Source organism: Cervus elaphus, chromosome X, assembly GCF_910594005.1.
Source record: "Cervus elaphus chromosome X, mCerEla1.1, whole genome shotgun sequence".
NCBI lineage: Eukaryota > Metazoa > Chordata > Mammalia > Artiodactyla > Cervidae > Cervus > Cervus elaphus.
This window is the reverse complement of record NC_057848.1, coordinates 102,326,191-102,341,516: the sequence shown is the minus strand read 5'-3', so window position 1 is coordinate 102,341,516 and position 15,326 is coordinate 102,326,191. Positions and strand designations below refer to the sequence as shown.

The 15,326-nt window shown below is 37.3% G+C and overlaps 1 protein-coding gene across 1 annotated transcript in view; it reads left to right on the top strand.

Annotated features, from left to right (window-relative positions):
- Positions 1-7,078, top strand: part of LOC122690430 (sodium/hydrogen exchanger 2-like) — an 84,608-nt gene extending 77,530 nt beyond the window's left edge. The window contains exon 9 of the mRNA XM_043897413.1: positions 6,968-7,078. Coding sequence (XP_043753348.1) covers positions 6,968-7,078 — 111 coding nt within the window. The remainder of the gene's footprint in view (positions 1-6,967) is intronic.
- The last annotated feature ends 8,248 nt before the right edge of the window (positions 7,079-15,326 follow it).

The following is a 15,326-nucleotide window of genomic DNA, read 5'->3' as shown; positions in this document are numbered from 1 at the left end:
CCACCTATTGATGGACATTTAAATAGGTTGCTTCCATGTCTTGACAGTTTGACAGTTATTGCACTGAATCTGTAGATTGCCTTGGGTAGTATAGTAATTGTAACAATGTTGATTCTTCCAGTCCAGGAACATAGACTGGAAGAATGGTATATGGTATATCTCTCCATCTGGTTGTGTCATCTTTCATTTCTTTCGTAAAGTGGTTGGTTTTAGGATTATAGGTATTTTTCCTACTTAAGTGGGTTTATTCCTAGACATAATGTTAATATTGATACATTGGTAATTGGGGTTGTTTAATTTTTTTTCTGACTTTCATTTTTAGTGACTTTCATTCTGACTTTCATTTCCTCTATAGAAATGTGACATATTTCTCTGTATTAATGTTGTATTCTGCAAACTATTAGATGCATTGATGAGTTCAGGTAGCTTTCTGGTAGCATCTTTCAGTTCAGTTCAGTCGCTCAGTCATGTCTGACTCTTTGCAACCCCATGGGTTCCCTGTCCATTACCAACTCCCAGAGCTTGCTCAAACTCATGTCCACTGAGTCAGTGATGCCATCCGACCACCAAATCCTCTGCCATCTCCTTTTCCTCCTGCCTTCAATATTTCCCAGCATCGTTTTATTCCAATGAGTCAGTTCTTTGCATCATGTGACCAAAGTATTGGAGCTTCAGCTTCTTTAGGTTTTTTCTATATATAGTATCATGTTATCTGCAAACGGTGACAGTTTTACTTCTTTTCTAATTTAGATTTGTTTTATTTATTTTCTTCTCTGATTACTGTGGCTTTGACTTCCAAAAGTATGTTGAATAAAAGTGGTGAGGGTGAGCATCTTTGTCTTGTTCCAACATTATATGTGGTGTTAGCTGTACATTTGTCATGTATTGTCTTTATTATGTTGAGGTATGTTTCCTCTGTGCCCCTTTTATAGAGAGCATTTTGTCATAAATTGGTGTTGAATTCAGCTTTTTCTGCATTTATTGAGATGATCATAAGGTTTTTATTCTTCAATTTATTGCTGTGGTGTATCACACTGTTTGATTTGTGCATTCTATTGCTTTTGGATTAAATGCTCTATAAATATCAGTTAAGTTCATCTGGCCTAATGAATCATTTAAGGCCTGTGTTTCCTTATTGAATTTGTCTGGATGGTATGTCTACTGATGAAAGTGACATGTTAAAGTCTCCCACTCTTACTGTGTTACTGTTGATTTCTCCTTTTATGGCTGTTAGTATTGCCTTACATATTGAGGTGCTCCTATGTTGGCTGCATGTATATTTACAATTGCTACATACTTCTTGAATGGATTCTTGGTCTTTATGTAGTGTCCTTTTTTGTCTCTTGTAACAGTCTTTTTAAAGTTTAATTTGCCTGATATGGGTGTTGCTATTCTAGCTTTCTTTTGATTTTCATTTACATGGAATATCTTTTTCCATCCCCTCACTTTCAGTCTGTGTGTGTCCCTAGATCTGAAAGAGGTCTCTTGTAGGCGGTATATATATATTTATATCTTGTTTTTAGTTTCATTCAGTTAATCTATGCCTTTTGGTTGCCTTCCATTTTACTAATTGTCTTTTCCACTAAATACTGTTAATCACATCTATTAAAATCCTTAATTTTGGTTCTTCAGGTTTAGTATTGACATTTGATTATTTTTTTTAAACTGATTTTACTTCTTTGCTGCTATCCTATATTTTACCCACTATTTTTTTATGAACATACTATTTATAGTTTTTTTTTCTTTTTGTTTGTTTTGTTTCTTTCTGATAACTCTGATATCTGGAACTCATGTGGATCTGTACCTTTGAGTATTTTTCTCTTGTATTTTGGTCAATTTAAAAATCCATTATATCATACACTTCTTTTTGAATATTGTATATTGTGTATGAAAACTGGTAGATATAATTTGAAGGTATTTATTATATCTTCTTCAGGAAAGATTTACCTTTTTTTTTTTTTTTTTTCCCTGCTAGGCAGTTAAAGTGGAAGATTGCCATCTTAATCCAATTACTGATTAGCTAAATGAAGTCTGACTTTTATTCTTTTAGAGAGCTTGTTTATTTCTGGGTTTTGCTGTTAATGTTGATTATATTCACATAGAGGATTCAACTCAAACCTTCCACCTTCCTCGGCCTCAAACTACAATTCTTGCTTCAATTCTTTCAGATGTTGGAAATCTCTGCTCAGCCTCTCAACCTCTTGGCCTCACTTATGAACTGAAAATTGAAAAAAAAAATGCCTTGAGATGTGAAACAGTCTGCATGTTCCCTATAGATGTTTATCATATGTTCAGAATCATATTCCTGATAGCTCTTTGATTCCTTCATGTAATTTTTTTTTTAAAGTATTCAGTCCAGTTCAGTCACTCAGTTATATCCGACTCTTTGCAACTCCATGATTTGCAGCATGCCGGGCCTCCCTGTCTAACACCAACTCCTGGATTTAAAATTATTGGTCCTTTCTATTTCTCAGCTGAAGGGTTAGTCTGATAAACACTTGTAGTCCAGAGTTAGAATAGTATTTGGCATGGTCTCTATGTTAATTCTTCTAGAGAGAAACTGTTAAGACTGCATTATGTGTGCAAGAAAGTTATTTTTGAAACATCTATGAATAATGGAGGGAACTTCAGTTGTGATTCAAGATACTTATGATTCAAGTATGAAACCTGTAAAAGAATAGAAGGAAGAAAGAACTGGGCAAAAAGATGCTCAGATCACAGTGAAGTTCTGATAAAGTTTTTCAGGCCTATATGGAATCCCCAAGAGAAGGAATGGTTCAGCACCAGTACCTCCACTGTACTTCCTCAATGACCGGGAGTAGCTCTGGTTAAGAGGGTAGGTCACTGTACGTTGCTTAGAAGTATGGATATCTTCTTAACTTTGGGCCATTTCTACCTTCACATAAATTAGATTACCAGGTACCACTTATTTCTATTAGAGTTTTCTTTCACCTGATGATGATCTTGCTCAGTTTTTCTGTGTATTACAATACTTGCATTTAACAAGCAAAGAGCATAAAATCTTTTGAAAGATACATGGCATATTTATGCCATCTGTCTGAATACTTAGGCCATGTTTCCTCTGGGCTACCCCTAGCCAGTAATAAATAAATTTAAAAAAAAGGTGAGAAATTAATGACAATCCACTTTTGATAAAGGCAGGATCCATCTAAAAGGAAATTCAAGTCAAGGACTCTACCTTGGTCTTGCTGAAACATTCTTGGAATGTTCTGGAGTCTTAGTACCTTCCAATTTGATCCTTTATTGAATATACCTATTCTCACACTCAAATCTTTTATATCTTAATTATTTTTTTACCTGCTCAAGCTATTGGTTTTTGGTAGAGGTACTTTAAAATCTTGCACCATGGTCATAGATGTGTCAACATCAGATTTTCACTGTTTTACTTTTTATATTTTGAGCCTCTATTATCAGTTGTATAAAAGTTATGGGTTGATTGAAATTTTTAGATTTTCTTTTTGTGCACTATCTCTGTAATTATTATTGGTATTTTAATTTAAGTTCTACTTAATTCCATTAGGTTTTAAGATTGTTTCCTAAGTTGTTATATATTTGATACACCTGCAGGTAAATTTATCTTTATTGTGCTTAGTATATAGAACCAATTTTGAGTCTGAGAATTCATGTATCTTCAATTCTCAAAAAATTTAACTCTTACCTCTTCAAATGTCACTTTTATTCGTCTTCTTATTTTATTCTTCTGAAACTATTATAAACTCTTGTTGTTCAAGAGCCATAGTTTTATTTCAATTAGTAAAATTTTCCTTTTTAAAGTTTCTAATGTATTCATATCCATCATATCTTATTTTGATTCTGCCTGCTTTTCTTTTATTTTTCTTATAAATATTATTCATCCATCTCTGTGAATTTACTTATTTTATAGTCTAAGATTACTTATTTTATAGTCTGTTGCTTTTTGACTTGGAGATATTTTCCCTCATTTTCTCTCAAGCTCTCCTTTTCTAGCATTTTTCTCTTACCTTCACCCAGCCCCCTTGTATCTTCACTCCAAAACCAGTGTGTCTAGTTTGGGCTACCATAACTAAGGTAGAGCCCTACTATTGATTCAGAATCTGAAACAATAATTTCAGTTTAACTGTTTATTTTAAAGTTGATACAAGAAATTTCTGTAAATGTAGTGAAGATGAGGTAGAAACAGGAAAGTAGTCAAAAAAGTTTATTATTAAGAAAATTATCACTCTGGACAAATGAAGCTTTATTCTTCTGGAAAATTATGAGATACAGTGTAAATTACCCTCCTCAGACTTATCTTCCTAAAGGAATGAAGGAGCTGGAATATTTATCCACCAATTTTCACAAAGCATTGGTTGAGGGCTACTCTGGGGGACATTAATTCTCTGGCATCTCTGGTTTGTTGTATGGGTGACAAATAGTATTTTAAATGCCAAATAAAATCTGGTAACGAAATACACTGTTTGGCATTATGAAGTCAGATTAGTGTGAAACACTAGTAGTGTCTAGTATGTAGGATATGTTGATGGTTCAGGACTGCTGTCTCACATTTATATTGGACATAGTTTGAATTCAATCATTCAGTCTACAGGAACCTGACTCAGTTTCTGCTCATGATTCTGTGGTCTGTGTTCTTGAGTCTCCCAACATATGCTGCTTCACATAATCTGCCATAAGTTGATTGCTAGCTTTCTTCAAACTTCTTTCATGAGTGGGAGGACTCAGTCCTAGATCTTGGTTTAATCAGCAAGCCTAACTTTAGTTTACAAACTTACCTGAAACACTTTGACCTCTCAGGACTCTTGCAGATTCATTCCTAGATCGATTGCCTGATTTTGGGCCCAAAGAACAGCAGATCGTAGCTTTAGCTTTACTCATTGCTATATATATTTTTTTTTAAATTTAGGATTCACAGATAATGTTTTATTTGTTGGCCTGATTATGTTGTTAATTTTTTTCTATATTTTACCTAAAATTATTATATGTTTGGTACAGAGTAGTGTCTCAGACAATGAACTTAAAATTCCATGCCAATTGGAAGTCTAAACTCTTTCCCTTGCCTTCACAATCCCATTTCATCAGCTTCTTATTATCTTTAGAAAATTTCCACATTATTTTCTTTTTGTCTATCTCTATCAATTGCTCCTCTCTAACATAATATCTGGATATTTGACCCTTATTTAGCTTTCAATTTTGGCATCTTATATTTATCTCAGTCTCCATCTCTGACTTTAGTTTTGAGATTTTATCATTCTCTTTTAATATCAATCATGTTGTTGTTGCTCCGCTGCCCAGTCATGTCCGACTCTTTGCGACTCCATGGACTGCAGCTGGCCAGGCCTCCCTGTCCCTTACTATCTCCCAGAGTTTGCCCAAGTTCATTGCATTGGTGATGCCATCCAGCCATCTCATGCTCTGATGCCCTCTTCTCCTTCTGCCCTTAATCTTACCATGCATAAGTAAATTTTCCAATTAGTCATCTGTAGGCATCAGATGACCAAAATACTGGAGCTTCAGTTTCAGCGTCAGTCTTTCCAGTGAATATTCAGGGTTTATCTCTCTTAATATTGACTGGTTTGATTTCCCTGCTGTCCAAGGGACTTTCAGGAGTCTTCTCCAGGATCACAGTTCAAAGGCATTGATTCTTTGGTGTCCTGCCTTATCTACAGTCCAGCTCTCGCAACCATATGTGACCACTGGAAACACCATACCCTTGACTATACAGACATTTGTTGGCAGAGTAATGTCTCTGCTTTTCAACCACACTGTCTAAGTTTGTCATTGCTTTCCTGCCAAGAAGCAATCATCTTCTGATTTTATGACTACAGTCACTATCTGCAGTGTTTTGGAGCCCAAGAAGAGGAAAACGGTCACTACTTCCACCTTTTCCCCTTCTATTTCCCATGCAGTATTGGAGCTGGATGCCATGATCTTAGTTTCTTTTTTTTCTTTTATTTTTTAATATCTAGTCTTAAGCCGGCTCTTTTACTCTCCTCCTTCACCCTCATCAAGAGGCTCTTTAGTTCCTCTTTGCTTTCTGCCATTAGGGTGGTATCATCTGCATATCTGTGGTTGCTGATGTTTCTCCCACCTATCTTGATTCCAGCTTGTAAACCATCCAACCCAGCATTTTTCATGATGTGTTCAGCATATAGGTTAAACAAACAGGTTGCCAGCAGACTGCTCAGTCTTACTTCTTTTTCAAACTTTTACCAATCATTTTTTCCATACAGGGATCTAATGGTTGCTTCTTGACCCGCATACAGGTTTCTCAGGAGACAGGTCTAAGAGCTTTCCACAGTTTGTTGTGATCCACATAGTCAAAGGCTTGAGCGTAGTCAATGAAACAGAGATCAATGTCTTTTTTTTTTTTTTTTTTTTAATTCCCTTGCTTTCATTCCTCTTCCTTTTCTAAACCCAACTTGGCCATCTGGAAGTTCTTGATTCACATAATGCTGAAGCTTAGCATGCAAGGTTTTAAGCATGATCTTACTAGCATGGAAGATGAGTGTAACCGTCTGATGGTTAACACATTCTTTGGTATTACCCTTCTTGGGACCTGGGATGAGGATTGCCCTTTTCCAGTCCTGTGGCCACTGCTGGGTCTTCCAGATTTGCAGACATAATGAATGCAAACCTTTGATGGGATCATCATTTAGGGATTTTAATAGTTCTGCTGGAATTTCATCACATCCACTAGCCTTAACAACAGTGCTTTTCAAGGCCCACTTTGACTTTGCACTCCATAATGTCTGGCTCTGGGTAACTACCCACACCATCATAGCGATCTGGTTCATTAAGTTCTTTTTTATACAATTATTCTGTGCATTATTTCCATCTTACATTGAAATATCTACATGTGAAACTTTTTCCTACCAGACCATAAATTTCTTGAGGGAAGGAAAGTATATTCAAACACTTCTGAAATAGGTAAGTTTCTAAATTTTAATTTTTATACTTGTTTTTATTTCAGAACTTCTACAGGCAAAACAAAGCAAAAATACAACTGCACAGAACCTATACTGATTTTCACCACAAGATGGAACCGTCAGAATTCAAATCACAAAAGATGACAAAAGATTAATAAAGCCAATGCTGTGAGAATTATCATGATTTTTCAGTGTTAATCAAATATTGAATAGGAACTTATACATTGCTTGTGATAGAAGAAAGGGCTCAACCTTTACATACTTTAGGCCTAAGCTCCCTGTCCTAAAATGAGAGCATAAGTGTTTTTCAGAGAATACATTTTTAGAAGACTGCTATGATTTTATATAAAGTATTTAAAGTACATAGTCACTATGTTTTAAAAATTAGAACACACTTATTGCCAGTCTCACAGAAAGAATCATTGTAGGTATTGTTTATATTTTATATTTTATTATCCTGACATATACAAACAAAACAAAATTTAAAACTTGCTTGCACTATAGAAGCCTGGGTTATTACACATTTTGTTACCTTAGGAGAATTCAGGAAAGTGAAAAAACTGCCTCTTTCAAGTGATTGTGAATTGAAAAGTCCTTTTATGACTTTAAAGAATTCACTATTAAATTGAATGGCCTCATAAGGTGATATTAATAGGTTTTTCTTTTAGTTTGCTCATTGAACAAATATTTGTTTTCTATTAATTGAAAGATGCTATTTTAAAAGAGCACAAAGAAATAACTTATCACAGTAAAATATTGACTCCTTGACCTACTACTTCTAGCTTACCATTCCTCAACCTTGTGTAATTCTCACTTTCTTCTTCTATATCTGAGTTCTTCAAAATTAGTAGTAAAAGTCACAAAGATTCCACTTTTGCTGTATTAAAAATGCATGTCATTTGGAGGTGGGATCAAGATGATGGAGTAAAAAGACATGGAACTAACCACCCCCATGAACACATTAAAAATACATTTACATGTGGAGCAATTCTCAATGAAAACTGACTGGACACCTACAGAAAGACTCCTGTACAATCAAAGCTGTAAGAAAAATACAAACTAATCAGATAGGAAGGAAAGAAAAACAATCATATTGGGACAATGCCTCTGGGAAGGGACTCAGGAAAAGGGAGATCACTTGGGTGAACACCTACCCTGGAAAATTAGCAGTTTTAGCCACAGACTAGGTGCCTTAGTCCTGGGATTATATGTAGAGAAGACAAGCCTCTTGACTGGTTGGAGGGCCACTGGGAAAAATAGAAGGGCTGTGGGAAGCCTGGGCTCTGTGCTTGAGGAGCTCATGTGTGCTGGCTAGCTCCCAAGGCAGGGCAAGAGGAGGTCAACCTTAGTAGCTACAGGGTTTCCTGTGACTGCTTTTCCATGTGTCTCATCCCAAGACAAGTGGAGATTCTGGCCCCACTAACTCCAGTTCACAGAGAACACTGGATCTGGTGTGCCCTTGACTGGGGAAAAGACTTGACTGTGGGACACAGAGGTGACCTAGTCTTGCAGTGGAGGCTGGATGGAGCTGTGGTGACAATTGGTGGTGCTTACCCAGGGGACACCTCAGAAGACTCCCAGATCTTTGATGGAAGCTGCTTTGCCACAGCATACTCCCTGATATGTGCTGAGAGTCCAAATGGGCCCTGCCTGCCCTGTGGAGTGATTCTACAAGATAGGAACAATAGAGGCTGGGAACAGTGATCAACTGTGAGGGACAAAGGGTCTTGGCTTGAGTCAGGGCAGAAAGAGATCTGCCCTAGCAGCTTCCAGGTTTCCTGTGACTATCTCACTAAGCTCCCAGCCAAGCTGAGTGAAATCACTGGTCCCATCCACTCTCTGTTGCAGTGCAGCCCTGGAATGCAGAGGCAACCTGGTCCTGGGCTGTAACCTGGGTGAGGTGGCAGTGGCCATTGTTGGAGCTTACTCAAGTAGCATCTCAGGAACTGCCAAAGTCTCTGCCACAGTCACTCCATCGCAACTTGTACTCAGAATTATGCTGAGAGTCCACATGTGTCCTTCCTGCCCTGCTGAGATTCCATAACAGAGAGGAGGTGGTGGAAGCTGGGGGAAGTGATCAGCTCTGAGGGGAGAAGGGTAATTGCACTCAGGACTGCATCTGAGTGGAGCTCAGCACAAAGAGCACATCAGACCATTGTCTGAGTATGGGCCCCATTGCATTAGTACCCTCCCTCTGCCCCCTGCTCCTGGGCAAGAATCCTGGTTCAGGGAGAGGGAAAAGTAAACACTGAAAAGGAGCAGAAGCAGCTCATGCATGAATCTTAGAGCTTCTGCTCCAGCAACTTCAGATCAGACCCCATCACCTATAGGGCAGGTTATTGAGTGTGTGTGTGTGGGGGGGGGGGTCGGATTTAATTCCCTACTCTGTCTCAAGTCTCTCCATTGCAGCCCCACCTCATACCAAGCTGAGAGCCACCAACACACTCTAAAGAAAGATGCAACTTCTGTTTTGCATATAGGGTTATCATTACCATCTTTCTAAATTCCATATATATGCATTAGTATACTGTATTGGTCTTTATCTTTCTGGTTTACTTCACTCTGTATAATGGGCTCCAGTTTCATCCATCTCATCAGAACTGATTCAAATGAATTCTTTTTAATGGCTGAGTAATATTCCATGATGTATATGTACCACAGCTTCATTATCCATTCTTCTGCTGATGGGAATCTAGGTTGCTTCCATGTCCTGGCTATTATAAACAGTGCTGCGATGAACATTGGGGTGCATGTGTCTCTTTCATATCTGGTTTCCTCGGTGTGTATGCCCAGAAACGGTATTGCTGGGTCATATGGCAGTTCTAATTCCAGTTTTGTAAGAAATCTCCACACTGTTTTCCATAGCGGCTGTACTAGTGTGCATTCCCACCAACAGTGTAAGAGGGTTCCCTTTTCTCCACACCCTCTCCAGCATTTATTGCTTGTAGACTTTTGGATAGCAGCCATCCTGACTGGTGTGTAATGGTACCTCATTGTGGTTTTGATTTGCATTTCTCTGATAATGAGTGATGTTGAGCATCTTTTTGTTAGCAACTTCTATTCATGTCAAAACCGGTTCTCCCACCAAAGGCATTAGGCACATGCAATCTGCATAGAGATGCTCCCATACAAGAATACCCTTTCAAGAATGTAATAGGTAACTCTTTCACATAAATTGAGAGGCATAAAAAGTTTAGCAAAATATAAAGGTAGAGGAACTACTTTCAATTGAAAGGTCAAGAGAAATCCTCTGAAAAAATAACTAATGAAACAGAAATAATTTACCAGATAAGGAATTAAAAATAATCGTAATATACATGTTAACTGAATTAGGGGAAAGAATTGATGTAAACAATGAACAAATCACTGAGGATCTCACAACTATAAACAAAACCCTAATCAGAACTAAAGAATTCAGTAGCTAAAATTAAAAAAAAAAAAATAACATGCTACAAGGAATAACTAGAAGACTATGTGGTACAGAACAATGCATTTGCGATCTGGGAGATAGAGTGGAAATCACCTAATCCAAATAGCAAGTTGAAAAACATTTAAAAATGAAAGCCAACTGAAGAAGTATCTAAGATAATTTTAAGCATGTCAACATTCACATTATAGAGGTCTCAGAAGGAAAAGAGACATGGAAGGGAAGTGAAAATGTATTTGAGGAAATTATAGATGAACGCATCCCAAATCTGAAGAAGGGAACAGATATCTAGGCACAGGAAACACAGTAGGTCCCAAAAAGATGAACTCAAGTAGACACACCCGAACACATAATAAAAATCGCAAAAGTTAAAGCAAAAGAGAGAATAATAAAAGATGCACTAGAAAAATGAAAAGTCATATACAAGGGGATCCTTATAAGGCTATTGGTTGATTTCTCTGCAGAAAATTTGCAAACCAGAAGGGCGTGTCATAACATATTCAAAATGCAGAAAGGGAAAAGCATGCAACCTAGGATATTCAAAATAGCAAGATTATCATTTAGAATAGAAGGAGAGATAAAGGACTTTTCAGTTAAGTAGAAACTCAGAGAGTTCATCAATAAAACCCTACCCTAAAATAATGTTGAAGAATCTTCTCTAAGGGGAAGAGAAGCAAAAATCTGTAGGAAGGGGGAAATCCCAGGAAAGGCAAATATATAGTAAGAACTGAGGATCAACCATTTAAGCAAGCCAGTAAAAAAAAATTAAAAGAGAAAAATTATAAGAGCAATTATTAACTATAATAAACAGTGAAATAATAAACATGAAGATGCAAAATATGATGTTAAAGCACAAGATGGAGAGAGTAAAAAAATGTAGATCTTTTAAAATATGTTTGAAGTTAAATGACTATGAGTTTAAAACAAGTAGATACAGTTATAAGGCAACATATATGAACTCCATGGTAACTGCAAATCAAAAACATACAGTAGGTATAAAAAAAACCAAAAAGAAAGAAACTACAGAAAAGCACAAACCAAAAGGGAAGGAACAAAAAGAGCAACTACAAAAACAATTGGAAATCAAGTAATAAAGTGGCAGTAAGAATGTATCTATCAATAATTACATGTCAATGGACTAAATGTTCCAAACAAGAGATGTAGGGTGGCTGATTGGATTAAAAAAAAAAAAAAAAAAAAGACTCTTCCATATGCTGCCACAGACTGAAAGTGAGCGGATGGAAAAGATATTTCATGCAAATGGCAACAACAAGAAAACAGGGATAGGAATACCTTGGCATGTCTTATCCTCATATTTCAAAGGTGACTGTGATCACTAATATAGCAATACTTCCTACAAACCATAGGTCATATCACTCAGTAGACACATTCTTAAGGAATATACACAGGTTATAAAAGTCATTCATGTGTGTGAATGTGCTCAGTTGCTCAGTCGTGTCTGACTCTTTCAAACCCCATGGACTATGCCCACCTAGCTCCTCTGTCTATGGAATTTTCCAGGCAAGGAACACTGGAGTGGGTTATCATTTCCTACTCTAGGGAATCTTCCTGACCCAGGGATTGAACTTGTGTCTCTTGTGTCTCCTACATTGGCAGGCAGATTCTTTAACAGTACACCACATAGGAAGCCTGGAATTCATGTTGGGGTCATTTGCGACAAGTTGGCCCAACCAGTTTTGGGAAGTTTTCATTACACTGAAATTTGGATTTACTTTGATAGGTCAGAATTATGATGAAAATGAATAATTTTAAACCCTTGGGATGATATAGATATGGTATGCATTAGACTCTTATTTTTGAAAAGGTTATTGGGGACAGTACAGAAATGAAAGATGAGATATTAGTAGTACCTTGTGAACTCCAGGAACCACTGTGCTCTGATAATTGAGGGCTTCTCAATCCAAGATCATAGACATTTAGTGTCATATTGAAATCTTGTTCAGCTAGGATGTGGTCTAGGAACTCAATTTCAAAACTCTTTAACTTGCCTTCATCAAGATTTGTGAAGAGGTGGTATAGTTGTTATCTCTTTAGACTTCCCAAGCCTATGGTTTTGTGAGAATCTATCTTCAGTGAATAAATAGGGATTTATGCAGGCAAATGATTAAAGCACTGTCTTGAAAACTTTTTAAAAATCCTGTTCTTGAGCAGTTAGAAGATAGTGGGAGTATTTCAGGCAACAAATAACATCAATATCTTTTCAATTTCCATGAGGTAAATTTGCAAATGCTTTCATTTGCCCATTTTTATGATTTAGACAAGGAGGTATACATCCCACATGTTCAGTCTTGTTAAAATTGGCTTGTGAAGGTGATGCAAAAATTCAGGTATTAGTAAAAGCTCTGCAACAAGCCATGTATCCATATATCCAGTTATAGCTGTAATAGCAGAACAAAGTCTAATATGTTGCTAAGATTTCCTTTAATCTCTCCTAAGGGGGATTGGGAAAGGTTGGATCAAGTAGCACTATAGAATGTTATCCTAGGTAGTACACATTTCCAGAAGCCTCAATGAGATGTGATCATGATCTCATCTATTATATACCTATGTGGATGATGGGGTATATGGTAGATTCTAGGAAAAGTGCCCAAAGCATCCTTCCCATCTTTTTCAGGAGTCAAGTGCTAGCTTGTAGGTGTGGTTTCACAAAAGCATGGGAGCTGGACTGAGAAGTTATCTGAAGAAATGCAAAGGGGTGAGAAAAATCAAACTGTTTGAGGGCTAAGGTCCAAGGAAACAAGAGAGCCAGAGACAGATATAGAAATTTCTAGCACCTTTCACATTGACTTTCCACTTCAATATTATTCACAAATGTAATCATTGTACTTCTATTCATAACTCACATGTCCCTCTTCACTAGTTTTTTCTTCCTTTGCTCTCTATGTCACAATAGACACAAAATAAATACTTTCTTTAAATACAACTTTTAAAAAGTGCTTTTATTTTTTAATTTAATTAATTTATTTTAATAGGATAATTATTTTACAATATTTTGTTGGTTTCTGCCATACATCAACATAAATCATCCATAGGCATACATATGTTTCCTACCTCCCACCTCCCACCCCATCCCACTCATATAGGTTGTCAGAGAACATTGGATTTGAGCTGTGTGTCATGCAGCAAATTCCCACTACCTACCTGTTTTACATATGATAACATGTATGTTTCAATGCTACCCTCTCAATTCGTCCCACCTTCTCTTTCCCCCACTGTTTCCGCAAGTCTTTTCCTTATGTCTGCATCTCCTTTCCTTCTCTACAAATAGGCTCATCAGCGTCATCTTTCTAAATTCCACATATATGTGTTAATATATGATATTTGTTTTTCTCTTTCTGATTTACTTCACTCTGTGTAATAGGCTCTAGGTTCACCCACATCATTAGCACTGACTTAAATACAATCCTTTTTTATAACTGAGCAATATTCCATTGTATATATGTACCACAACTTCTTTAAACACTCATCTGCCAATGGACATCTCAGTGCTTTCAAAATAGAGCTACAACGAACATTAGGGTACATGTGTCTTTTCAATTATGGTTTCCTCAGTGGCTGTATCAACTTGCATTCCCACTGATAGTGCAAGAAGGTTCCTTTTTGTCCACACTCTCTCCAGCATTATTGTTTGTAGATTTTTTTGATGACAGTCATTCTGATTGGTTTGAGGTTATACCTCAGTGTAGTTTTGATTTGCTCTCTAATAATGAGCAGTGCTGAGCTTTGTCTTTTTTTTTTTTTTATGTGTTTATTAACCATCTGTACATCTTCTTTGGAGAAATGATTGCATCTTCTGCCCACTTCTTTTTTGGATTGTTTTTCTGATATTGAGCTGCATAAGCTGTATATTTGGAGATTAATCCTTTGTCAGTTATTTCATCTGCTATTATTTTCTCCCATTCTGAGGGCTGTCTTTTCACTGTTTGTAGTTTCTTTCTCTGTGCAAAAGTTTTTAAGTTTCACTAGGTCCCATTTGTTTGTTTCAGTTTTTATTTCCTTTACTCTAGGAGGTGAGTCAGAGGGAATTTTGCTGTGACTTATGTCAGAGTGTTCTGCCTATGTTTTCCTCTAAGAGTTTCATAGTTTCTGGTCTTACATTTTGGACTTCCCTCATAGCTAAGTTGGTAAAGAATCTGTCTGCCTGGGTTTGATTCCTGGGTTGGGAAGATCTCCTGGAGAAGGAAATGGCAATCCACCCCAGTATTCTTGCCTGGAAAGTCCCATGGGCAGAGGAACCTGGCAGATTACAGTCCATGGAGTCGCAAGACTTGGACACAGTCTTACATTTAGATCTTTAATCCATTTTGAGATTATTTTTGTGAATGGAGTTAGTGAAGTTGCTCAGCCATGTGTGACTCCTTGTGATCCCATGGACTGTAGCCTACAAGGCTCCTCCATCCATGGAATTTTCCAGGCAAGAGTACTGGAGTGAGTTGCCATTTCCTTCTCTGGGGGATCTTCCTGACCCGGGGATAGAACCCAGGTCTCCCACATTTCAGGCAGATGCTTTACCCTCTGCACTACCAGTGAAGCCCAAAGAAAGTGAAGTCACTCAGTCATGTCCAACTGTTTGTAACCCCATGGACTGTAGCCTACCAGGCTCCTCCATCCATGGAATTTTCCAGGTAAGAATACTCGTGTGGTTTGCTATTTCCTTCTGCAGGGGGTCTTCCTGACCCAGGGATTGATCCCAGGTCTCCTGCACTGCAGGCAGACTGTTTACCGTCTGAGCCACAAGAGAAGTCCCTGAATGGTGTTAGAAGGTATTATAATTTCTTTCTTTTGCATGTAACTGTCTAGTTTTTCCAGCACCAGTTATTAAAGAGACTGTCTTTTCTCCATTGCATATTCTTGCCTACTTTGTAAAAGATAAGATGCCCAAAGGTGCCTGGGTTTATATCTGGACTTTCTATCTTGTTCTGTTGCTCTTTATTTCTGCTTTTGTTCCAGTACCA